Source organism: Bactrocera oleae, chromosome 6 (assembly GCF_042242935.1).
Source record: "Bactrocera oleae isolate idBacOlea1 chromosome 6, idBacOlea1, whole genome shotgun sequence".
NCBI classification, from domain to species: Eukaryota; Metazoa; Arthropoda; class Insecta; order Diptera; family Tephritidae; genus Bactrocera; species Bactrocera oleae.
Window position 1 is genome coordinate 8,912,766 of NC_091540.1, and position 25,480 is coordinate 8,938,245.

The window sequence follows — 25,480 nt, forward strand, 5'->3', positions numbered from 1 at the left end:
TTACTTTCGCTCTAGCTCTCTAGCTCTCTCTGGTTCGTGTTGTTGGCAGTGCAAGCGATTATTTCAGCGTGTGCGTATCAAATATATGTTATATGATTTATTTACAGTTAGCTGAAAATTAGCAAATAAATATTCAATTGAATTGAAATGAATTAAAGATAATTGGCTTTAAATTATTTACAGTTACGCTGTATTCAAACGCAATTATAAGCTGACAAATAAGTTGGCGTGTACGAGTGACTAATTAATTTTGATCTGAAATATATTATAGCCATCGAATTGTTTTTTTTGTACAGAACAGAAGTCGAGTTTTTTAGTTTTTTATTTTGAAGTCGAGCAAATAGTGTCTGGTGATATTAGATTGACATCAGAATCAAGCTTCGAGACGTTGTTTATATGAAATCATATCAGCTAAACAGACGAGTCTAAAATTCAATCCAACTGGAAAGTTGGCATTACTTAGTCTGTGTTATCATTATTCAGTCTGTGTTACAGCTATATGCTATAAGTTACGATATCGGTGGTTCCAACAAATGAGCAACTTCTTGCGTAGAAAAAAATGTGTGTAAAAGATCGTATATCAGATCAATAGCTCACACTGAAAGACAAGTTCGCGTATATACAGATGGACGAACAAGCAAACGAACATGGCTAGAACGACACAGCTCGTCACTATAATAACTTATATATATATGTACAAGTATGTACTGCGAAGCGCTGCACAGACGTAGCCTGATGGGCGGAACTTCCGAAGGGTGTACCGCTTAGAATTTTACTCGGATTGACTTGAAATTTTTGGAGAATATTTGAAATATATTTTGCAATTTAATAATACAAAAAAAGAAAAATTTTAAATATTGAAATTTTCAAACTCAACTAACCGCTTACGAATTTCTAAATTAACTTAATTACACCATGGACTATAAATTAATTAAACTTTTAAATAAAAATATATGTTTGATGAATTTTCGTAAGTTAGTTGCCACTTAATATGCAGATATTTTATGTTATAAAGTTGTGCGCTATTTTTAAGCTAAAAAGGTTGCACACACATAAGCGCATACAAAATGTTAAGTAGATCACGCACACAAGCACATATGCATATAAGCATATGTACAGCTGTACATTGTAGTCCAATATGGCAACTACTTGTAATGAAATAAACGTTCGCTGACGTGCTACGCTGTGTTGCATCATTAGCGTTGCTATTGTTTCGTCCAGCGCTGACATGCAACAATATCCCTATTAACGCTAATATCCCAGCAAAATATATAATCATAAATATATCTTAATTACTACATAAATACTGCCGAGGTGGAGTAGTTGAACGCAAATAGGTGTGTTCGCTAACAAGCAGCTGGTAGTTGCGGCAAATTTGCAAATAATTGCGTGCAAATAAGTATGCATGCAGCAAATTGTTTGAGTATATTTGTTAGTCGCTGTGTGTATTGCTTGTTGTAATCGAGTACTGATGTGCTAAATGTAATAAAATTGTTCAATGCAAGACCAAATTGTTGAAAGGCTGCTGAAGCAGTTAAGCTAAAAATTTTATGCGGAATACAAATATTTAATCAGTTAATATTGAACAGTGTTTAACTCGATTAGTTACTGAAAATTGTTGAAAAACGGCAAAGACATTTCCAGAATTTCTATATCTTGAAAATAGTGCAGCATACCTTTAGGCGTTTATAGATTTTCCGCGAATTTCTTTACATACTTTTAGGCGATTTACAAGTTACAAGTATTTATGGTTTCTAAACATTTCCGTATTTGCAGTAGCTTGTTAATATTGAATTTTAAGTCAGATAGAGTTTATTTTTCAACGCTTATACTCTGAAAAACTTTTCGACATGAAAATGTTCTATTGATAGTTATTTCATATATCTGAGTCCAATAATTCCGCTATAGAATAACCACTCAGTCTTTCTTCAGACTCATAAAAATAAAGCTACAATAATTATCATATTTGCTTTTAATTTTTATTTAACAATAATATGAGGTATTCTGGTAAGCCTGTTTTTCTTGGTGCTCCATCTATGCGTTACTTGAAGCAGCCATCGAATCACCTTAGTAGACACTAAAGAGCCACATATAGCGCATAAAATTAATTGCATACATAATAATAGCCCTGTAATACCCACAGGAAATGTATATGCTCACCACAAAACACTGACAACGAGTGGGCGTGGCATATTGATAATGCGCGCCAAGCCTCTCACAAACACATACACACACACACAAAACATAGATCAGCAATTTCGAAATGAGCTATTGCATATGTTTGCACCGAGTTAAGCGGATGAGCTGACACATCCTGCCAGGAAAATACCAACCATAAACAATGCAAACGCTAATTGAGGATTTTCTCAAGCAACTAAGTGCATGCAGGCGTACATACACGCACACCCATAGAGTGACGTACTTAAAGCGCTTACAATTAATTTGCACACGAACGTATTTGTTGTTTAAAGCGCTAATAAGCACATGCATGTTTGTATATATGTATTGTTTGACCGCTGTCAGTAATTTCTTCTTTCATGGTTGTTATTGCTGTTGTCATTCTATCTATTGCTTGTTAACTTGCCTTTGTGCGACTATTAGCCAGACGCTTGCATCGGACATTCCATTTATCGCCTTTTGATGATTTCGCAGCAAATGCCGCTCGCGAGCTTTTTTAGCGAGTACAGCTGAGTGCTTAGCGAATATCCTTTGGCTATGCGCGTGTACGTTGTTTACCGCATGCATTCGTGGCTGATATCTATGTGGTAGTTGTTGCCTTTTTCTAACTCTTTGCTAAATTTTCTTCGCAAAACGCTAAGCGCTGGTTTCGCTTTGTGCACGCGACTTGCAGTCAACGCTCCTTAGGCACCTTGCAGCGTTTTTACCACGGTTTTTATTAGCGCGCGTATAGGCACACCTTTGCCCACAAACACACATAACCATAGTGTAATATATATTATATATGTAAGCTTTTTATTGAATGGCTTCAATGCAATTTGCTCCCATTCCGTTAACCTTCTGCCATCCCTTGCTAATCCTGCGGCGTTATTGTGGTTAGTAAGTGACCTTGTTTTTGTTAGCTAAAATGTGTTGTTTTTCTTGCTTACTTTTTCCTAACGTTATAATGTTTGTAATGTTTTAGCTGTTGTTTTTTTTTTTTTTTTTTGTCTTTGTTGTTTTTTCCTCCTGTTTGATGCACTTGTTTACGGCTGCTCGTATATGTTGGACGCTTGCGTGCTTTTGACATGCTTTGAAGCGAAATTTAATTACTTTTTGGCGTTGATTCCTTTGCAAAAATTATAACATGCACAACACACACACATATGTATACATGTCGTATGTATGTACCATATAATTATATATGAAACGTTAAATGTTTATCGATATGTTTATGCGGCGACTACTGTTGGTTATTGTTGCCTGCTAGCGCTGTGTGTAGGTCTTATGCCTCAGGCTACTGTCAAGCATTCATTCATTGATCTTGCGTTTTCTTCTCGGAAGGGGAAAAAATCTAAGAGTATATATTGTATTCTTGTCGCATGTTGAACATACATATATACATGAATTATTGTATTTATTTTTCAGTCGTTGAGAAAAAATGCTTGTAAATATGTAAAATCTTATAAAACAAGAAAAAACGTTAACTTCGGTTGCATCGAACACAAAAAAAAACATCAGAAATACTAAAGGTTCCTTCGAAGAAATTGTTTCTGATCTAATTCATCGCAGCTATATGCTATAGTGATTCGATCTGAACAATTTCTTCAAATATTGCATTATTGCCTTAGGTAATAATCTATGTCAAGTTTCGTAAAGATATCTCGTCAACTAAACTAGTTTATCATACAAGTACTAGATTCCGATCGTTAATTTTGTATGGCAGCTATATGCCATATGGTCGAACATCGGCGATTCCGACAAATAAGCAGCTTCTCAGACAGAAAAGAACGTTTGCTAGATTTTGGAGCGATATCTAAGTCTGAAGGACTAGTTCACGTATATATTACATTTAGAAATATATATTTTTTGGGCAACCGGCGTTTTCATCTGAATGTTACAAACATCATGGCAACTTACTGTACCCTGTTAAGGGTAATTAATAAAAAAAGTATATCTAACTGCTAACATCTTAACTTGAATAGTCGCCACGAAAACAGCAACAACAGCTGTCTTGAGTCAACTACAAGCCTTGAAAACATATGAATATTGAATATATTATATAACAATGGTATATGAGTACTTATGTATACCAGAAAAACCTCAATTAATTGGTTTTATTATCAAAAATCAATATTTTTTACACTATAAGACTGTATTTTAAGTCAATATGGAATTAGTTTTCATTAAACCCGTTAATAAAATTTTAGTGTTACTAACAGGTAAGAGTTGTGCTTGCATTCAATAAATTCAAAATAAAATTTAAATTCAAATTTTCCACATTTTTGTAACGCTTTCTACACAAATTTCCAGTCTTTCCAACCACACTTTTCCACAAAGCTTTCCAATAGTATTTCCAAACACACTTCCAGTGTTATTGCGCAGAAGCAAGCATTACTTTTATATATTATGGTATGCATTTCCAATGTATATAGAACCTAAATAAGTTTTATATGGGTAAATGAGAGCAGAGGCGCTGAGAAACTAAACTATTTGAATTCCTTCACAAATGCGTATAAGTGCTATGTAGTATATGTTTTGAGAGCGCTTTGTACATGAACAGTGCTTTTTGAAATATGGAGGCTGAGCGATTTCGGTGCTTATATGCTGTTTGTGTATATTATATACACTTATATTATACATAATACATACACAAATCTGTTATATGTAGTTACATGGTCCAATTGCAATACCCACCGGTTACATAATAAGCAACACAAGCAACAGGTACTGTGTGCGATTTTATTCATGCGAAATTCGTTTGCTTTATAGCGCGCATATTCAAAATTTTTTAAAGAAAATCTTAAATAAATTAATAGTTTACAATTTTAAGAGGTAATAAATATAAATACGTGTAATTTATAATTTTGAATTAAAATTTATGAATAAAGTAACGAAATATGATATCATTGTAACCAGTAAATCGAAAAAAATCAGTTTGAAAGCGTTGATGAATTTTTTGGCGCAGCAAATGCCTGCCTCACTTGTTGTTATTGCTAACTCAAGACATTTTCAGCTCGGCTTGTTGTATAATAATTAATTTCCGAATCAAAAGCTCATACGTGCACATCAACAGAAAAGAAATTTGCTGAGCAATAAACTTTCGAAAATACATTAAACCAACATCTAACGAAAAAGTTGTATTTAACCCAACACAAATCTATTAAGGTAATTGATTTCTATGCAAACAAAAGAAGCTAGTTTGTCAAAGGTATGAGAAATTAATACCTAACTAAAGCATCATTATGCCATAAAGAGCTGCTTTAGTGAGAAGCAACCAAGTAACAAACTATAAATAACTAGTCGCTAGTACAGGCATATATCTCTGTAGAACAACAACTCAATAACATATTCAAGAGTTCCATAAACAAAGACCATATGGTTGTTGTTGCAGCGTTAGAACTCTGTTGAGTTGATATAATAATATACCGGCTACGTAGACATGACTGTCGTCCGTTACAACAACAACAACAAACATATGGTCTACAGGTATATTTATACTTAAAACCACTCGAAATAGATCAATCGAATAATCTCACATAAAAATATGAAAGAGAAATAAAGGAAAGCTAGTTGAGAAATCTTAACTAAGTATTAACTCATTAATCATTGATCATTGCCTATCAGTAAAATTTAGTACATTGAGTCTAGCACTTAACCGTAGACTAGAGCACTTTATCATGAACTTTGAGTAACCAAATGCCATTCAAAATTATTCGCAACGCGTTACAATAACTGAACTCTTGCGAGACAATAACCTACGCGAAGTCAATTAAAAATACAAAAATTACAGCCAATAATAACAAAGAAACTCTTACAAAGGTTGGCTCTAAAAATCATTTTTAATTCACTCAAATATTATTGCGCCTCTAACCCCAAACCACTACTGCCTCGCAACACGTTTACAGAACGCTGCACAAAGCATTAGCTATAGGTGTTTTGTTTGGATTAATACTCATCATTATACATAGACAGCACTGTGAGGTAGTGTAGCTGGGAAAATGTTGCACTAACAGCAACACACAGCCAAGCTATACTGACACATACACACCCACGTATGTGCGCCTGCAATGCCGCTACACTAAAACATCTTTGCAATGTGAAAACAAATACCTGCCAGCACAAAGAATGCAAACAAATAAGCGCAAATAGAGATACACAGCAGCAGCAACAACAAAAAAAAACAAGCAACAACAAGTGGCAGTAGAATAAAGCCGGATTTGTTTAACAGTAAAATCTATTGTTGCATTCAACATTTATCCCCGTTGCCTGGACAACTATGAATTACAAGCAAAAGCAAGCGGAGAGAACAAGCAAAAGCCAATAGCTATTAGAACTAGCAGCAGCAGCAGCAATAACAAAACAGTAGCAGCAGCAACAACAAAACAGTAGCAGCATCACAAGCGCAACCAGCTTTGCTTTAAATGAAGTAATTAATTTACGAAAATATACACACGCACACGCACTTATATAATTGCATTGCTGCCCTGTTATTGAATTGTTTTGCAACACTAACAACAACAACAAGCGCAAGTGCAAAACAATGCATTCGTTGCTCTTTGGTTAATTGGTAAAGCAGTGGCCGTTGTTGTTGCTCTCGTTTGAAAGAAATGTAAAAAAACAAAAAATACACATAATAAACAAGGATAAAAGCAACTAGTTGTAGTAGCATTAAGCAATACCATTAGTCTTGCATATGCCTTCAATTATTTCTTCTTCATGTGTTTTTGTTTATTTTCATGCGTCTTCAATTGCAGCTTACGTGCTAATAATGCATTTGCATTTTATATTGCAATGAATTTTGTTGTTTTTTTGGCACATTAAATATTCAGCAGCATTAATACATTGGTGATATGCATGGTATAAACATTCTGCTAATATAATATAATATTAAATATAGATATATTATATATGTACTTTTGTTGTATTTAAGCGCCTTCTCTATAATAATTATAGTATTTCTGTAAGGCGCAACAACCAGAACAAGCCATTTACTGTGGATTTTTACTTAATAATATCTAATTATACCGTAGTTTGACCAATTTGAGGCTTTTGAGATACTTGCTTAAAAAGTGGTTACGTATACGCCCTGTCTATCGAATATATGCACCGTTTTAGTATTGTAGACGCTGTAAAGGCAAATATGCAGTTAACAGACTGTATCGTATCTGCTACTAAGCTCTTAAGGCCTCAGTAGGCAGCTGTTTCTTTTAACCGTTTCTTTTTTAACCGAAGATCCTTGTGTTTAATATTGGAGTGGTATACCTAGCGCGACAACCAAAAAAAAAATATGTTTGGGAGTTAAAACAAAAAAAAAAAAAATCGAATCTATCAATTGTTTGAAAATATAAACCGTATGTTTATGTAAATTTTTGGAATACACACACAATTAAAAAAAAAAAAAAAAATCACCAGCTGCAGTTACTCCGGCCTTCTTCGTAGATGAAACATAAAAACTAAAAACTCTGCTAGAAATATCGTTCATACAATGAGCTACGGTAAAAAATATATAAATTGACACAAAAAGTTGAATTTTATCCAAAGATTTGGTCGTTTTTGGTCCAGTATTTTTACTTTTTCCTTTTTTCATCATAGTATAATGATTTTACTACAACAATAGCGTGACTTTTTTTTAATGTTTTTTACCACACTGCAGCAATTAACAAACGTTCAAATATACTTTAGAGCGACAAAAGCTTGCCATAAAATACATGAGTTGTTCTAAATAGTAGATGTTATCGTTTCAGTCCTTCAGGTTCCACCAATCAGCGATCTGGGTTGTTGCGCAGTGTAGCCAGTACATGTAGTCAATATACTTATTGATATTACAACAACTCAGTGTGTTAATTTTGTTGTTGTCAGAAAAGAAATTTTCTTTTGAAAATTACTTTTAATTTAATCCAAATAAGCCACTCAGATATGACAAAACTTAGTTACGTATACGCACCGCTCTTCTAATATACCTATGTTTTATTTAGCTATGAACATTTTTGTAGCGTCATATTGCAAAAATAGTCAACTCATCGTTTTAGTGTAAACCGGCGAATTGTAAATCTACATATTTTTCAGAAACAAATTCGAGCTGCAATGAATCACTTAATTTTTATAATAAGATTCTGTGGTGTTATCTTGTGGGCTTTTAAGCATGTAATTTGGGAACTTATTGCTGTTTTATTCGGAGATAAATTATAGCTTTTTCCTAACAGCTTCTCCTATAACTGAAGTCAACGCAGCAAAAATCAAACGAGTTATTTTCGAAACGATTAATTTTGATTTACAAATTTTGTTCTAAAGCGCGCTACAAGCTCGGTTAATAATGAAATACATATATCTCGTGGAAAATTTTCGCGCATAAAATGCTTACCAAATAAAATCTTAGCACTGCCAAGAAACACAACGAATGAAAAAGATAATGCTATTTAAATTAAATATAGTTTGCATCGAACAGCCCACACTCGAATTTGCATTTAAATTTAATTTCGAAAACAACAACAACGGCAACATGAAACTTTATTTACAACAATAATGATTCCCGTAAACGTAGAAATTTCAGCTGCCGTGTATTCAGTTATATATCTTCCTATAAATATACATACTCCTAACCTTACAAATAAATTTTTCCGCATATTTTCGGTTGGCGCCAACATTTTGATTGCCATTACATTGTGTAATTAAAAGTGTAAGTTATTTATTTTTAACAACAGCAAGCACCTTTAAGCGCCGAGCAGCACAAATTCCCTTCAAACACAACTCATAAAGCATTGAAACAGCCACCGCAATAGCAATAACAATAACAATGCTGTTATTAAGTATTTGCTGGGTAGACTGATTGTCTGCCTCGTGCGGTCGCTAGAGAGTTGCAAGTGTCATTAAAATGAAATGTTGGTATTTTCATTAAAAAGTCTGCGCCAAATGGAGTTATAAGCAGATACACGTAAATAAACTTACATATTGTAAGTGCATACAGAAAGTATGTAGCGATATTGGTAAGAGCTGTAGATATGGCTCTTATTATTCACCTTACGCTGTGGACAAATTCAAAAGTGCTGCCTACTTACAAAGCAAAAAACAAAAATAACAACCTGACAATGATTTCCTATTACAATTTTCATATCGTCTAAGCAATTGTTGTAGTAATAAAATAGATATTGTCTTTTGGCATAATTCAAAGTGACAACTGTGGAGTCGCCACAACCACTTACATTACAGTTATATGCATTACACAGTGCTGCGTTTCCATCAAAGACGTGTCAGCGCCTTAGTGCTTTTATGGCATCAAACTAACTGTATTATAGCGCTAACTGCCACGCTACAACGCAAACGAGTTTCTTAAAGAAGACAACGGATGTGGCTGTGCAAAATCAGAGTAATAAAATTAGTTTGTGAGGAATTTGTCAATCTCATAATAAAAAATAGCAGGAAGCATAGAAAGAAGAAAGCGAACTGAAATTCATAAAATACCTTGCGTAGAGTACATTTTAAATAACATAGCATAGCACAGCATGGCATGACACAGCTTACTAAAGCAGATCATCAGTGGCACATACCTGTAATGAAATGAAAATGTTAAATAAAATATTTATATTAGTTTGTTAGCGTTAGGTAAATTAGTAGTAGAGGTAAATTAGTAGTAATTCTAATTGTGAAATGTTTGCTGAAATCTTCAATAATTTAATATTCTAACAATTACGTTTTTTTTCTAATATAAATATTTATTTTATTATATCTTTAAATAAAATATATTTCATTTGTAGTCAACAATTTTATATATGTATGACATATATAAATGGGACAAAGTACAGCTACATTTAATTTGAAATAATACTAAATTTCTAAAATTATAATACTAAATTTCTAAAATAATTCGCAGCATAGTTTTAGGCTGTTTAATGAAATTTCATAAAGCCAGTTGCAGCAATGTTTAAAGGCGAGATTATAAATTATAATACGATAAATATGAATCGAAAAATAACAAACTCAAAACATGTTTAAATAAATATTGCACAATAAAATAAGAAATAAAAATATTTTCACATATTGTTGGGAGTTAAGAATATTTTTAAATATAGTAAAAACTTATAATAAAGTTGTAAGGCATCGCAACATATGCTCAAAAAGTTAAAATAATGTGAAAGCAAATTTTGTGTATTAAGATCATAAACTAATACTTCACATATAAGATATTCTTGTAATAGAACAAAAAAACGGTATTGTTGCCTAAAGGTAGGCAACAAAATTTATATTTTTTTATTTTATTTTTGAAAGTCAAAATTAAAAGCTTTACTTTCGTATTGAAAAACTTTCAAACAAAATATTTATTTTTTAGAAATATACATAATTTGAATAACATTTTTTACTATCTGTGTCACGTGCACGTCTGCATAAGATATTAAAATATATATTGCCGTTAACCATGTACAAATTTTTCGAAAAAGAAATAACAAGTAGAGTTAGCACCTAAATGTAGGCAACAAACTAACAACAAACAAACTTCTACTTTAATATAAATATTTTAGCTCCACTAACACTACATCTTAACTTTAACTTAACTATTTGAATCTATTACAATTTTAAGCTCTACTAACTTAAAACTTAAATTTCACATTGAAAATTTATTCTATAAGAAATTATTTTTTCTAGAAATATTAATTTACGCCTAAAGCTACACCATAGAATTTTTTAAATTGAATATTATGTCAAATTGGCTACATTTTTTAGCTAGCTTCGACTAGTTTACGTCTGTGTACAATGTGTTAATACTGTTAACTACTTTTAGTCACTCTCTTCCTCAAAATCAAATTTCTATTAACGAAAGAGCAGTTCTTTGTTGCAACAAATAAACCTAATACTCACCACACTACTCTTTTATTTCGTATAACCGCACTTCTTGCGCTAACATTCAATAATAATTGAATTAAACCAAACATACATGTATACATTGCCACAACGGTGCGTAATGTTGCGTATATGCCATGTGCGCACCGCTACTCCACCATTACGAAAACTGTTGCTGTTATTGCGTAACAGTTTGCAGAATGATTTTTCACAAAATATGCATGTATAAGTGCTTGCACCTGAATAAGCTTCATATATGCAGCCATTGATGATATCAGCAATATGCAAATATGTTGGAATTCTTTACAAGTAACTGCAGCATTGGTGGTAGCTGAGCATAAATGAAGAATTTTGTGCAATTTATATTGGAATTTAATTGTGCACTATCATGCTATGAATGCATATTGTAAATATTGCAATATATGCGTGTACAGGAATATTACTAACGCATGACTGCCGACTCAAGTGTGCTACTTGATGAATGGCTGGCAACATATACACATTTATGGAATTTATGGCAATATTGCTAATATGTAAAAAAATTACAATTCGTTACATGCCTGCAATGAAATCAAGTTTTTAATGTGAAAATCATTGCATGAGTATGTATTTACAACTCACGAGAAAGCAAAAATTTTAACTCAGAAAGGAAACTATGAGTATGTAGTCATTAATTCTTCCTTTTTTCCAAGAACTGAAAGAAAATCAAACTTGTATTTATTTGTTGCCATACTTTAAATTTTGTGGGTAATAATTAATTTTGAACGAAACTTTTTGCATGAGTATTTATTTTTCGCAAAACTGAATTTATTTTAGTTAATTTTTTTATTTTTGAACCCACCTTTTCTTACTAATCCAACATCAGACTAATATTAGAAATTTATCAATAAGTCAGAATGAGAGTAATTCAAAACTAGATTTAATCATCTTCAGCTCCGCACGCTGCATATTCTTGCATTTATAGACAACAGGCTGCTTTGCTTACAATTCTGGCTTATGCAGCACTTTCCACGCGCCCTCATTGAGCGCTCGCGCCACTCCGCTGCATTGCATGCTGTTTAAGCAAGCCATAATCGGCTTATGAACTTTTGCTATTAGCACTAATAGTTGTGGACTAACAATGCATTGTAATGCGAATGAGAGCAAACATTTTACAAGCGATTACAGCAACAACTCGCACTAAATATATGCCTTAAAACTGAGAATCCTTGATCCTCTGCACCATACCTTTGCGTCTTCTCGGCACTTTTCAGATTCCTTGTACTCTTATAATTGCTTGAATGTGTTTTGTTTCCAAGTTGCAAATTTCCCAAAAGTAACTGCTTAGAGTAAGTTTATAATATTGTAAGATTACGAAACTGGCATATAATTGTAGTTGCTTATCAATATTTGCACTTGAAAAGCATGGCTGGATTGGCATGATGCTGTTTGCGTGGGTAGAAGTGTTTTATAACTGATTTGATTGGTTTTTGTTAAGTAAAGCAAACACAGATGCTAAAATACTCTTCAAAAATATTAAATTTCCCATAAAAAAACATTTCTGAAGCAATTTCAAGGCATGGCGCCGAGTTGACAGTGCTTGCCCGGATAAAAGTTCGCGTGGAAACGGAACGTACAAAACCATGCTTTTGATCGGTCAGTTTGTATGGCAGCTATATGCTATAGTGGTTCGATCTGAGCAGTTTCTTCGGGGTTTGTACCGTTGGCTTATACTGGCAATACTATTTTCCAAATTTCGTGAAGATATCTTATCAAATAAACAATTTTTCCATATCAGCACATTATTTTCGTTCAGTTTGTATGGCAATTATATGCTATGGCGGTTCTATATCGGCGTTTTTGACAAATGAACAGCTATTTGAAGACAAAAGAATGTGTGCGAAATTTCACATCAATATCTCATAAACTGAGAGACTAGTTCACACATATACAGACAGACATGCCTAAGTCGACTAGACACGTCATGCTGATCATTTATATTGTATATATACTTTTAGGCATTTCGATGTTCCTTCTGGGTGTTACAAATGTCGTGGCAAACTTAATATTCTCTGTCCAAGATATAATTATGTAGAAACACTGAAGAGGTTACATTTTCAAAAGCTGTAAAATGAAGACTTTATGTCTAAGAGCGCACCAGGTTATTTTAGTGTAGGAAAGGAGCTCTTGAGCTCAAAAGAAATGCTATGAGTCTTGTGCTCAAGCACGCATAGCTGGAAGCTCTTAATTCATATGAATGTACAAGCACATACATATGGATGTAAATGTAGAAGTACCGTTATCACTTGCCATTTACACATTTGGCTGCACAATCAATGAAGCGCAGAGCAAAAATGTGCAGATTGAGGTAAAATATAAACACGCTCACAATTTTTCAGCAAGCAACAACAAAGCCGACAGACACATTCGTGGCAAATCAACGCGTAAACTACAAAATATGAACGAGAAGGTCGGCAAAGTTATGAAAACATGCAACAAGACAGGCACCAAGCAGTAAAGTGAAGTGCAGGGAGGTGAGTCGATAAGTAGGTTGAGCTTTGGCACACCTCGCGCGCGATACTAAGCTGCCGCGCACTACGAAATCGGCAAAACGGAAAATCGCAAAATCATAAAATCACAAGTGCAAGCAAGGCACTCGAAGCTCAAGCGTTTGCGCGCAAAATTCCTACTTAATTGGCTGAATCTGATCAGGGAGCTGTTGTGTTTTTTAATTTTATTTTTTTGTTTGTTTCAATTCCAAATCGAGCACACACAACAACATGCAGTGCAATACAGCGCATAATAGCGCAAGGCGGTGTGCGGGCGAGAGAGAGCATCTCACATTAAGTGCCTGCTATTTTGCTGTTCGAACTGAAAGTGAAGTGCGCACTTTTGTCTGTCATTAAGGCAACGGCAATTTTATTGAAGCTACTGCGTCACTCTTGTTGTAATTGTTGTAACTATTGATTTAATACAGTACGTAATGTAATGCCGAAAGTGAAGTGGCCATCATGCAGCTTGCGCTGAGTGCGAGCATTTGCGAGTTGAAGCTTAGCAGTTGCTTACACGCCAGCTATGTGTGCATGAACGAGTGGATTATGTAGTGCCGTTATACACGTACTTTAGTGCAATGCATGCGTATGCAAGCATGCGCACACAAATGTGCTCACGCATAGGTGAAATATAAGCGCCGTAAGCTTTACAATATGCTTCTGAGACTTTACTGCTTTTGCCAATGCAATGGGCATAAAGGGAATTTACAGCTCAATAGTTCAACAAGTTTGGATAAACAAAAAAAAAAAAAAAACAACAATCAGTAGATGTGTAGATTTGGCGCATATTGCTTGAAAAACTGCCGTGGTGCTTATTCTACATGCACATAAATATATATTAAGTTGAACTCTTAGCCCGACAAGCTGCTGGCTATATTTTCCAAACGAGTGTTGCGTTCATTCGTTTCATTTGTTACTTGACTCGACTTCATTAATAATTAATTTAGTGAAAATGCATGTTTTTTTTCCAGTATATATTTGCAATGTATGTAATTTGGTTCCAGGTTACTGCGTGATTAAACGTTTAAACTGTAGCGCTACCCAGCGAAAAATAAAAAAGTGGGCGCAGTGAGTTTTTTCCATTAAAGTCTACGTGCATTTTTCTCATTAAAAGTAATAGAAAGCACGACAACACTAAATACAATCGCTTTTGTACAATACATTGCTAGCTATTATATTTTGGCAGCAGCTACATACATTTTGTGTTACTCATACGCCATGTCGTTTACTTTGAAGAAAAAAATCTCTCGTATCAAATTTGATATTTCAATAGAACAAGTCATGTAGACAAAATAAATAGACTTAGTAATATATTATATAATTTCCCCTGTTCATCTCTGTATGTTATAATATTACTCATACGCCATGACACAACAAAAAATCAGTTTTTATATAATAGTTTTATTACAATTCTCGATTTTCTAAACACATCAATTATCAACGAATAAAAGCAGCATAAACTTATTGGATAATTTCTTAGTTATCAAATCGGTTATTAAAAGTAAAAAAAGTGCAAAGTCGTGACCCTTTCTGGGTATCGAAAATCGGGATATTTTAACTAACACAATCTTTTAGACCATTTAAATATATTTTTTTCTCCTTACAAGATTTACTTTTAGCATTAATGAAGATCAGTTTTCCACTGACGAGCACTATGATGATTTGTTTTCGTGGGGTCATTCGAATTGTTAAGAAATTGCAACAGATAAGTAGTGAGACTTGCTATATCAAACTAAGTCAAAAAATTTTCTCATTAAGTCACTAAATTACTCAATAATTATTGTTTTAATTTTTTCTTGCTGTTAATTTTAGAGCATAATTTAATTTTTTTGCCGCGAAGTATATTTTCATTCAACTGAATGCTAATCGTACTAGTTTACCTATGAAATGAAATCTCTTTTCTCTCTGTCCATTGAATTATTATAATTATATTAATTTTAATTCTTCAATATTTTTTTCTCAAGTATTCAACATATTATGCTCCCTTACTAAATGTATTCAATATACAGAATAAAAATGCAGTGACATTTTTTAGTCGATCAGAGCAGATTTTCTGCAGAAAATACTTTAACTAAGCTTGACGTTTTTCGTTCCACTTTACTCTGCAATCTTGCATATTGATTACAATTAAATATATAGCACAAAAATATGCGTGAATTGATTATTTAGTCAAATCACGCAAAAACGCGATTATATAATGCAATTTAACTACTCGGACTCCGCTAGCTAAAGAACGCGAAACTCTTGACTTTGACAGCAATCAAATTTCTTAATAGTAAATTGCAATTACCAGCAGCTGATTCGAAGAAAATAGGTAGCAGCTGCATGCAAATACGCATTTTCTCTTATAATTTCAGTTTGTTGCTGTTTTTGTAGGTTAAGTATAAATATTTTAATTTCTTTAAGCGTAAACGCTGTCTATAAACTAAGGGTCTTTTTGAACTCATTTGCTCTGCATTTGTTATATATTTAACACCTTATTTCTTACAGTTATCTATATTAAATTCATTAACCTCAAGTTATATTTAACGCTTTATTATTCTCTCTTTCTCCACAGATGCAATTTTTTAAAAGAATAAGCGTTAGAAATTTTTATATTTCCGAAACAATTAAAAAAATTTCGAACTCTTGTAGTTTCGAAAAAAATTTTACGCCGAATAAATATACACTAAAAATAACATGTGAACATTTCGAGAAAAGTCCTACTGAAAAGGTATTAACACCGAGAAAAAAGTAACTGCGAAAATTTGAAATTTATTTAATAACAAAAAACAATTTAAATTAAAGAAAAAAATGTTTAGTTTTAAAAACTGCGATGTCAACGCACAACGGATTTATATTACACCCCAAAAGGCCACTGCGAAAAATATTTTCACCGAATTAATATGTGGATAAAAATAATTAAACTATGAAACTTCAAAAAAAAAAACTAAAAATCCAAAAACAATTTTTAATAAAATATATTTACTCCGAAAATTCAGAGTTTACTTAAAATCAAAAACGCTTGGAATTAAAGAAAAAACCATCGACGCTCAAAAGGATTTACTTTTAAAAATTTTGAATTGATACTTACGCCAAAAATTTTAACACCGAAAAATTCGTAGTGGAGTTAATCAAAGAAAAAAATATGCAACTACAGCATGACGACCTTATTTTTAGATAGAAATATTATACATATATATAACAGAATTAAATGTTGTACAATTCTATGCGCTGAACCCAGCATAACCTCTACCACGCTGTAATAGAGCAGGAGAGTTTTATATTATTATTTTTTTTTTGAAAACTATGGGGACGTAAATGCCACAGCAAAGATTAGTAGAAATGGAAATTTTTCATCAGAAATATGCATTTAATGCACAGCAACTATTACTTTTGGCTTTTATTATTCTCACGCTAGTTGTTGTTGTTGTGCCGCTGCTGCTGCTTATAATGCGCTGACATTTAATCAAGTTTGCTGCCACAACCGTCACCGCCACAACGCCCACAACTGCCAACCAATGCCTTTACTTGTGCAACATGGCATTCAGCGCCTTTTCTTCCAATACTATTTCCTGCGCTTGCGGTTGATAGCAACAACACTGCGCTTAATCGTAGTCAAAATGCCGCAAATATTTCAGCGTGACAGCGAAAATGCGTTGCAGCAGCCAGCATCGAGTGGTGCGAGGGAAAGGCGATGCTTAAACGCATTAAATGCAGCAACCAACCGCAGCCATACGCCTGCACTGACAGCGTAGCGAGTCATTGTCGCGAGTTAATGTAATTTCAGCACTTATTTACCGCTGACATCTTTTTCGGCAGCAGCAATGAAAATGCAAAATTTTTGTTATTCTACAGAATAAGTTATTTGCTTACGGTTGTTTTAGTTGTAGTTGTGATTTTATGTAGTATGACAGTGTACGTCTGCAATTCATCGAGTGGAAGACGCTAAGGCGTAAAGCAAGCCGCTCTCTATAGTAGATTTGTGACTGCTAGGCAGCAGTCGTCACTCAGCCAGCAGGGCGTATGAGTGACTTGTTGTACGCCACAATACCTACCATCACTACTACAACTAACGTTGATTTCATGGCTGAGCGCTGTGCATAGCAAATGACAAAGCGACAGCGTCAACTATTAACCACACACCTTGCTGCTGACAAACAGTCAAACAATTGCAACAACACGAAGCAAAGTTGGTGAGATTGAGAAAAACCACTAAGCGCAAACGCTACGGGTAACAAAGAGCAGCTGCAGCTGCAGCAGCCTTGAGATTTGATGACATTTGTCAAAATGTTGACAACGCAGCAAAAGCAGCAACGGCAACAGTCAGGGTAAAATTAGAAAAATTACATGCACACATACACGCACAGATGAGAAAATACAAGCACAGTTCTATGGAAAAACTTCTTCACCGTTTCACTAACGAAATGCAAGCAATGCCATCATGACTTTTATTGTTGCTGCTGTTGTTGTAGTAACATCGCAAAATATTTGCGGTTTATTTAAATCTAAAAATTTGCAAAGCTTTTTATGTCGTCGTAGAGTTGCCGTGTTTGTTGTAGCTGTTTTTGCAACAGTTGCTAGTCTCATTTGCTGCAGCTGCATTTGATGTGTAGTAATGTTGCGGCAACGCTGCAGGGTATTTCGAAGATTTTACATTTTTATGTTGGATTTTTTATAATTTGGCAACTACTGCTTCATGCAAATGACTGAAAGCTGGTGGTTTGCAGAAGAAAGGTGGTGAGAAGGTAGTGAAAAATAGTGAAAATATAGTTCATTTTAATAATATTTTCAATATGACTTACGTGAGAAAAGGTGTATAGATTGAATTTTTGTGTTGTAGGTGACTTCCTAAGTGATTCCAAGATACTCCGAATATTATTGTTACAAAAAAAATATATTATTTAGATGTTCTTGTCGCTTCGAAAAAATTGTGAATGCACGAAACGCACAGAAGTGATAATATATTTAACCTCACTGTGTGTATAAGCAGACATTCGGAGTAACTCCGAAAATCTCCGAATCAGTCCTGATAACTCGAAATACATGTATAACTCCAAATATATGTATGTATGTTATACCAAAAGTTGAGAATATGTTATTTTAAAGTTATTGGCACACCGACGTATATATGAATGTGTTATAAAAAGATTTACTTTAAGCTAAACACAAAGCTATTAGCTTTTTATGTATTTTTATGAATTTAGAAGCAACTCCGAAAAATTTCGAAAAACTCCGAATTACTCCTAATATTTATTTTTAAGCACAGAAATTGCTGCAATCTAATTTAGGCTTTATTGTCACTCTAAAGAATTATAAAATACACGAAACAGCACAGAATTCTTGAGAAACTCACTCGTATAGTTGAAAATAATTCGGCAATAAGATTAGCTGGCATACAAATGTTCGAAACAGCTGCTAAAAAATTATTACTGTTATGTAAATGCAACCTTTCATTTATAAGCTTCGGCGCTAACAAAGCATATCACGTCTTTGTGAAATGATAGTTACTCATACGCACTGTAGTCATGTTTTTAGTAATTATTCTCCAATATAGTACGCTAAGTATTATATTGTAAACTGCTTGCGTAAAGGGTTAAAATTTTCTTCGTTACTTATATTTACCATGCTACCGTCGCTTGGTTGACACGCATAATATATAATAATCATTATTTGCAATTTCTTATAAGTGTATCGCTAACTAAGCTTATAATTTGTTTACATTATTTTGTAAGTGCAAAACGCAAGCAAAACGCTTATAAAAGCCACTTCAGCACCGCTTCGCTGACAGTAAGTGCACTCGTGCGCCAGATTCAGTTGTGTGTTTGTGTTTAAAAAATATACAAATAAATTATAAAATATCTCAAATATGTCACTGCTGTCACCCGCAGTCAACCACTGGACTACGCTACTCAATTTCATAAGTAAATTTGCATTTTTTAAATCTCTACCTTTTTTGTATTTTCATTATTAATATAATTCCGCATATCAACCCACTAGTACAAACATATTTTATTGACTCGCATACTACCTGTATCCTGTGGCATCACGATTTCCCATTTGAATTGCAAACACCAGCCAATGGCGAATTCATACAGTACATAAATATTTGGCCTGACAATTTGTCGCAATCCCTGCAGCAGGACATTTACAATTTTACAGCATTTGCCGAAACGCAACTGGCCTACGGCATGCAACTCGATACGTTGGTACAGAAACTGACTATAGCCATCAGAGAATCTCACTGTGAGGTGAGTTGAGTAATCAGTCAGACTGCGGCGGCCAAAGGTGGTGAAGGAGCAAGAGTTAGGAGAAAATTAAAATAAGTGGTAGATAAGCGCAAGATACCTGCGAAATCAGTTTCATTTTGTATTTTAATTTAATTACGCATGAATTTTAATTACCACTTTTATACACCGTCTCTACCGTCTCCTGTAAATTTCATAGACTTTCGTAGCCTTTCAACAGGACATACCGAGCTTTGCGCGCAGCTTTTACAATGCCAGCAGAATATCAGTTTGGCGTTCGTTGCGTAATAAATTTCTATTTGCTTACCGTAAGGACCTGCAACAGGATACGACAGCATACTTCGATGATTCTCTTTTCATGGGTAAAGTATATACGGTATACATCAATTTATTAGCGCTGCTCTTTGCACATTTATCAATGTTGGCCGTTAAATATGTATCGCTTGAAAGTAGTCTTGTGTGTATGTGTACTTTACTGGCACTTGAATTTAATTACAGATCAACCAAATGTTTTAATAGTCGAAGCCGAGTGCGGCAACTGCTCGACGTTTGCCTTGAAAACTAATAAATTCATTGGACCGCTGGCCGAGCATCCGGAGCAACTTTATGTATTGGACCGCTATAATGGTGTGGATGGCAAATTTGAGTTGGGCGTTGATTTGTATATAGACAAGGTTAAGGACTTGCAGGGACGCGAAGTAACAGTTGGAATTTTCGATTATCGTCCCTTTACGGTAATAGATTATGTAAGTCAATATGATTACCAAAAACCTTGTTTGGTATGTTCTGAAACGTAAGAAGTCATGGCCGAGCCTATTTTTCATAAAAGTTAGTGTAAAAAATATTAAACAATATTAAACGTTATTAAGTTTCATTTATTTTTTGTTCAGGAATTACTCTTAAAAGTTCTGGAATGCGCCGAAAGTAATATTTACATAAAATTGTGCAAAAGTCACACATTAAAAAATTAAAACTTACTCCGAATAACTCCAAATTACTCCTAAAAACTTTTACACTCCGAAAAACGACATTGCTGCAAAAACTTAATTAAAATGTTACTGTTAACTGAACAAAAAACTGTTAACTAACATAACTGTTATGTACACCTAAACCCATAGCTTGATTGAAAGAAACATTGCGGTTTCTAAAAAGATTAGTTTCGGAGGGCTTAGATGATTTACTTATATAAACAGATAAAGCATCGTACTGACAAAACAATTTAGTAACTTTGAGTTATTGCTAAAAATGCCGCACTTTTCCGAGAATATTATTTGTGTAACCTTGCGAGAGACAAAAAAACAACACACTCCGAACTTTTATTATAAGCTCTCAACCATGTTATGCGCTTTCGAGAACATTTACTCACTCTTAGAAACCATAAGCTTTCCGAAAATAAATTTAGATTGGAAACCTTAAGGTTTGCCTAATTTTTTATTTCAAAATTTGCGAAAACAACTTATACTATAACACATTTGAGATATTAGAGGTAAAGCAACGTTTTCTTTTTATCTCTTTTAAGGATCGTCAGCCTCAAACTAAAGATCATTCTCCTGAAAATGTTCGCGGCACAGCACATATTGATGGCACTGAAGTACGAATGTTGTTCGCACTCTGTGAAGTTGTTAACTGTACGGTAAATACCGATACATGTGAGTATATATGTGAATTTCTGCAAGACCAAACTGTGCCTGATTTTCTCTTTTTACTTTCCGAATAATAGCTGAAGATGATTGGGGCACTTCTTATGCAAATCTGACAGCGGATGGTATTTTCGGTTTAATAACTTCCAGAAAAGCGCAATACGTTGTTGGTGCTTTATATTTCTGGTAAATTTTTTACTCCCTATCACTGCTTTTTTAGCTCATACTTCTTTTGACTATTTTTTATTAGGCCCGATGACTACCGCTACTTAGATATGTCCTTATTTATTGGCCGTTCTGGCGTCACTTGCCTAGTGCCATCGCCACATCGTCTCACCAGTTGGCTACTACCACTTCGTCCCTTTCAACTCACGCTTTGGCTAGGCGTATTTGCGAGTCTGGGCGTTGAGGCGCTCGCACTCTTTTTCACACGCCATCTAGCACCATCCGATACTGAACCACAATACGGGTTAATGGAGAGTTTTCAATTTGGCTATATTACTACGTTGAAGCTATTTGTATCGCAAGGCTCGGACTACGTGGTGAATTCACATACTGTACGTATGGTGCTCTTCGCTTGCTATATGATGGACACGATTGTGACGAGTGTGTACGGTGGTGGTCTATCTGCGATACTAACGCTGCCGACGTAAGTTTCAGACTCAAATATGTTTACCCCCTTTATTTCTTTTCTTTTTGTCGTTTTTTTAAATATTGCTTAGCTTGGAGGAAGCCTCGGACTCTGTAGAGCGTCTGTACAGACATGGTATACCCTGGACAGCAACTTCACCTGATTGGGTAATTTCACTGAAAGGCGCTGATGATGATGTGAGTTGTGTCTAGATGGTTGATCTAGTTGATTTCTATTGCTGTGCTTAAGCTTTTTGTTATGTACTTGTAGCCAATGGTGGAAAAACTTTTGCAAAAATATCATGTTTACACATACGAACAACTAACAGAATTTGCGAAGACAGAGAATATGGGCTTCATCTTGGAGCGTTTGGCATTCGGTATGTCTCTTATATCGCATTTGACCAAGTATGATAATCTCGATGATACGAATTCACATCGCATGATTTGCTCATGATATCATGATTTTATTACAATACAAATCCATTTATTTGCGCAAAAATCAAATATCATTCGAAAACAATTCAAGCGGTTATATCAGATCATTAATTTCTGGCATCACATATATTTGATATACCATATACAATATATATATATATTATATAGTAAGAACAGATATCACATCGCTCACATATTTTATACCCTGTTTACGTAACTAATATTCAACATCACGTGACGTTCATTTTGGTACAATTTAATTAAAATTTAAATCAGTACTATAGGTCTTCACATCATATGATATAAAAAATATTACATCACTTTTTTGCAAGTATTAAACGTAGTTAAATCAAATAGTCTCACAAAACTTTCAAGTATCTTTCATATGTATTGTATTTCTTCATTTAATTTTGATCATATCGCTTGCGCCTCATATCTCGAAATCGCACCATGTTATTGTGTTTGCGTTACTACTATTTAGATTCATGTCACATTTATTTCAAATCAATATAAGAACAATATGGCATCACATCATTTATATAAAATATTACAACATATGATATGAAATTAGCAGATGATTTTTCTTCATAGCATTAAATTTCGTCGAAGCTACGTCAAAGAGTCCCACAAAAACTTTAATCTTGTCACATCACATTACAAAAAATCACTAGATAAAATATCCCGCCACGTGTAGTGTTACAAAAATCACATGTTCTTTAAAATAACCGTATTGCAGTTGCAATAAGTCAAACTCAATTTGTCATTTGTATTTTATTTTTATTTCCCAAGGTCATTTTGGCAACGTTGACTTTCTCACGGATGAGTCCTTTAAACGCCTCAAGCTCATGATTGACGATATTTATTTTCAATATTGCTTCGCCTTCGTGCCACGCCTGTGGGCCTTGCTGCCCAAATTGAATGATGTGATTATGAGAGTGCACTCAACCGGTTTGGATATTTTCTGGGAGTGGGAAGTTGCTGCCACTTATATGGATGGCCAGCAGCAAGAGGAGATACAGGCATCCATGTATATGGATTTCGATGTGGGCCCAGTTAAATTGGATATGGGAAATTTCATAGGTTTGGTATTGCCTTTAATAATTGGCTTTGTACTCAGTATCTTTGCTTTTATCGGCGAGCTGGTCTACTTCAAGCATGCTCAGAAAAAAGCTCAAGCCTTGAAAATTGTAAACTGAGTTAATATCTGTCGAATGTGTGATATAAGCAAAGCTCAAAAAAGGAATTCAGAATTCAAGAAATGAAAAAATAGTAGTAAATAATGCCAAGCCCCACACAACAATTTTTTGTCCTGAATAATTTAATATTTGTATCTTAGGTCAATTTCGTTCACCTAACATTGCTTGAAATTCTCGGTAGGTTTATTAAATATATTCACACACCTCGAATTTAATTTCAATAATAAAGTAGTCTTCAAAAGGAAAGATGATGTTGTTTTATTAACTATTTATATGCGCTTTCAATTCTCAACTGGTTAATGTCTTTCAAAGGTAAGAGTACCCAAATAATTTGTAACTGATATTTTATATAAATATAAGTAAAGTTTTTGATTAGAAATAAATTTACTTTTTGCATTTACTCCAAAATTATCATCTCTGTTGTACCCACGTACACCATACAACGGCATCAAACTAATGAAGAGTAAAATGAATCCAGCTACACAAACAAGAAACTCCTTTTAATCTGCATACGTTTTCACATATCCATATTAAAATCAAAATTTTATACACATAGTATATATGAGCAAACTTATGTATCCACCAAATTCTTGTGTTCACGAACAACACAAATAACTACAAAAACAAAAAGTATTTCTTCAAGCATAGCTAATTAGTTTAGGAATTTCAGTCGTCAATAGAAACACATCACAGAGAGCGCACGCGGAAGGCAATCAAGCAGACGGACCGCTGTGGGAACGGCATAAGCAAATTTCTAAACAACACCGCCGCTAAGCTACTATGCCGGATCCTTCACAATTTTTGATGTATGTACGCGCTTCTGGACCATCTCAACCGCTGTGCAGCAGTGGTTAACATTTTGCTTTCTCATCTATATAAGCAAGTTATGTGGGAGTGGGTGTGGTGGAGAAAAAAATATGAAACGCATATTAGAGCATCTGTCGCTCACACCGACTGATAAATTTCCACTAAAGCGCACATAGTTATGTAGGCATATAGACGTGTGTACAACGGCACCACATCGCCACAACACAGACGCAAATAGTGCGGCGAAAGTACTTTGAGTAGCTGTATTGGCAACAACTCGAAAACTTAAGCTATTTCGCGTGCAGCTTTATGGAGCGTTCAAGTGCAAATTCAGCCGAAAACTTTGTTGCATTTTTTCGTTAGAGTTCCTTAGTGAGTTCAGCGTCAAGCTTAGCAGATAAATGTTGTTTTCGTGCATATTTCTAATGTTTTCTCGATAGAAATAAATATATCTAACGGTTTTGGTAAATATTTTTGTCAATTTTAATAAACATAATTTGGGTGAGATGGAACAGATGGTCTCGATTAAATTGTAGATATTAATTTGAGTCAGAAACCATGTGATGTGCATAAAATTTCACATTTCAGATCAATTTGCAGATCTTTCCCGGCATATTATTACTCCAAATGCAATAAATAGCTGCACTAAATAGGCAAGAAGGAGAGCAATAATTGAATTTATATAGTAAAGGATATTCTGAAGTTTAGTAAAAAGTCACATCTTGTCTAACGATTTCTTGACATGCCTATTTTATTTCTGTATTCTTAGTTGTTTAGGTTTTGCTAAAAATGCGCTAAACAATATTTAAAGCCTCAGCAAGTGACCGCCACACTTAGCATATTGTATTCAATATTCTGATAGTACTACAATTGAGAAATTTTCTCCGCAATTTCCCTCATAGAAAAATAACTCCTGCGCAAGTGCTCGTAGCGTTCGCAAAATAAATGCCGAAATTCCAAGTATATCACTAGAAAATATATAAAATTAAACTCAAATTACAAGCATTATGTAATTTTGT

General features: G+C 34.0%; 1 protein-coding gene across 1 annotated transcript; it reads left to right on the top strand.

Annotated features, from left to right (window-relative positions):
• Positions 1 to 19,339: 19,339 nt before the first annotated feature.
• Ir76a (Ionotropic receptor 76a) lies at positions 19,340 to 23,815 on the top strand. The gene is made up of 10 exons (XM_014230802.3): positions 19,340 to 19,426; positions 19,503 to 19,753; positions 19,950 to 20,112; positions 20,249 to 20,496; positions 21,270 to 21,399; positions 21,471 to 21,576; positions 21,641 to 22,039; positions 22,113 to 22,218; positions 22,292 to 22,400; positions 23,248 to 23,815. The coding sequence occupies exons 1-10, from the start codon at positions 19,372 to 19,374 to the stop codon at positions 23,652 to 23,654; spliced, it is 1,974 nt and encodes a 657-aa protein (XP_014086277.2). The 5' UTR covers positions 19,340 to 19,371; the 3' UTR covers positions 23,655 to 23,815.
• The last annotated feature ends 1,665 nt before the right edge of the window (positions 23,816 to 25,480 follow it).

Coding starts and splice junctions, on each gene's coding strand:
- Ir76a (XM_014230802.3), top strand. CDS start 19,372: ATGTCACTGCTGTCACCCGCAGTCAACCACTGGACTACGCTACTCAAT. Junction 22,219..22,291: donor TGAAAGGCGCTGATGATGAT/GTGAGTTGTGTC, acceptor ATGTACTTGTAG/CCAATGGTGGAAAAACTTTT. Junction 22,401..23,247: donor CTTGGAGCGTTTGGCATTCG/GTATGTCTCTTA, acceptor TTATTTCCCAAG/GTCATTTTGGCAACGTTGAC.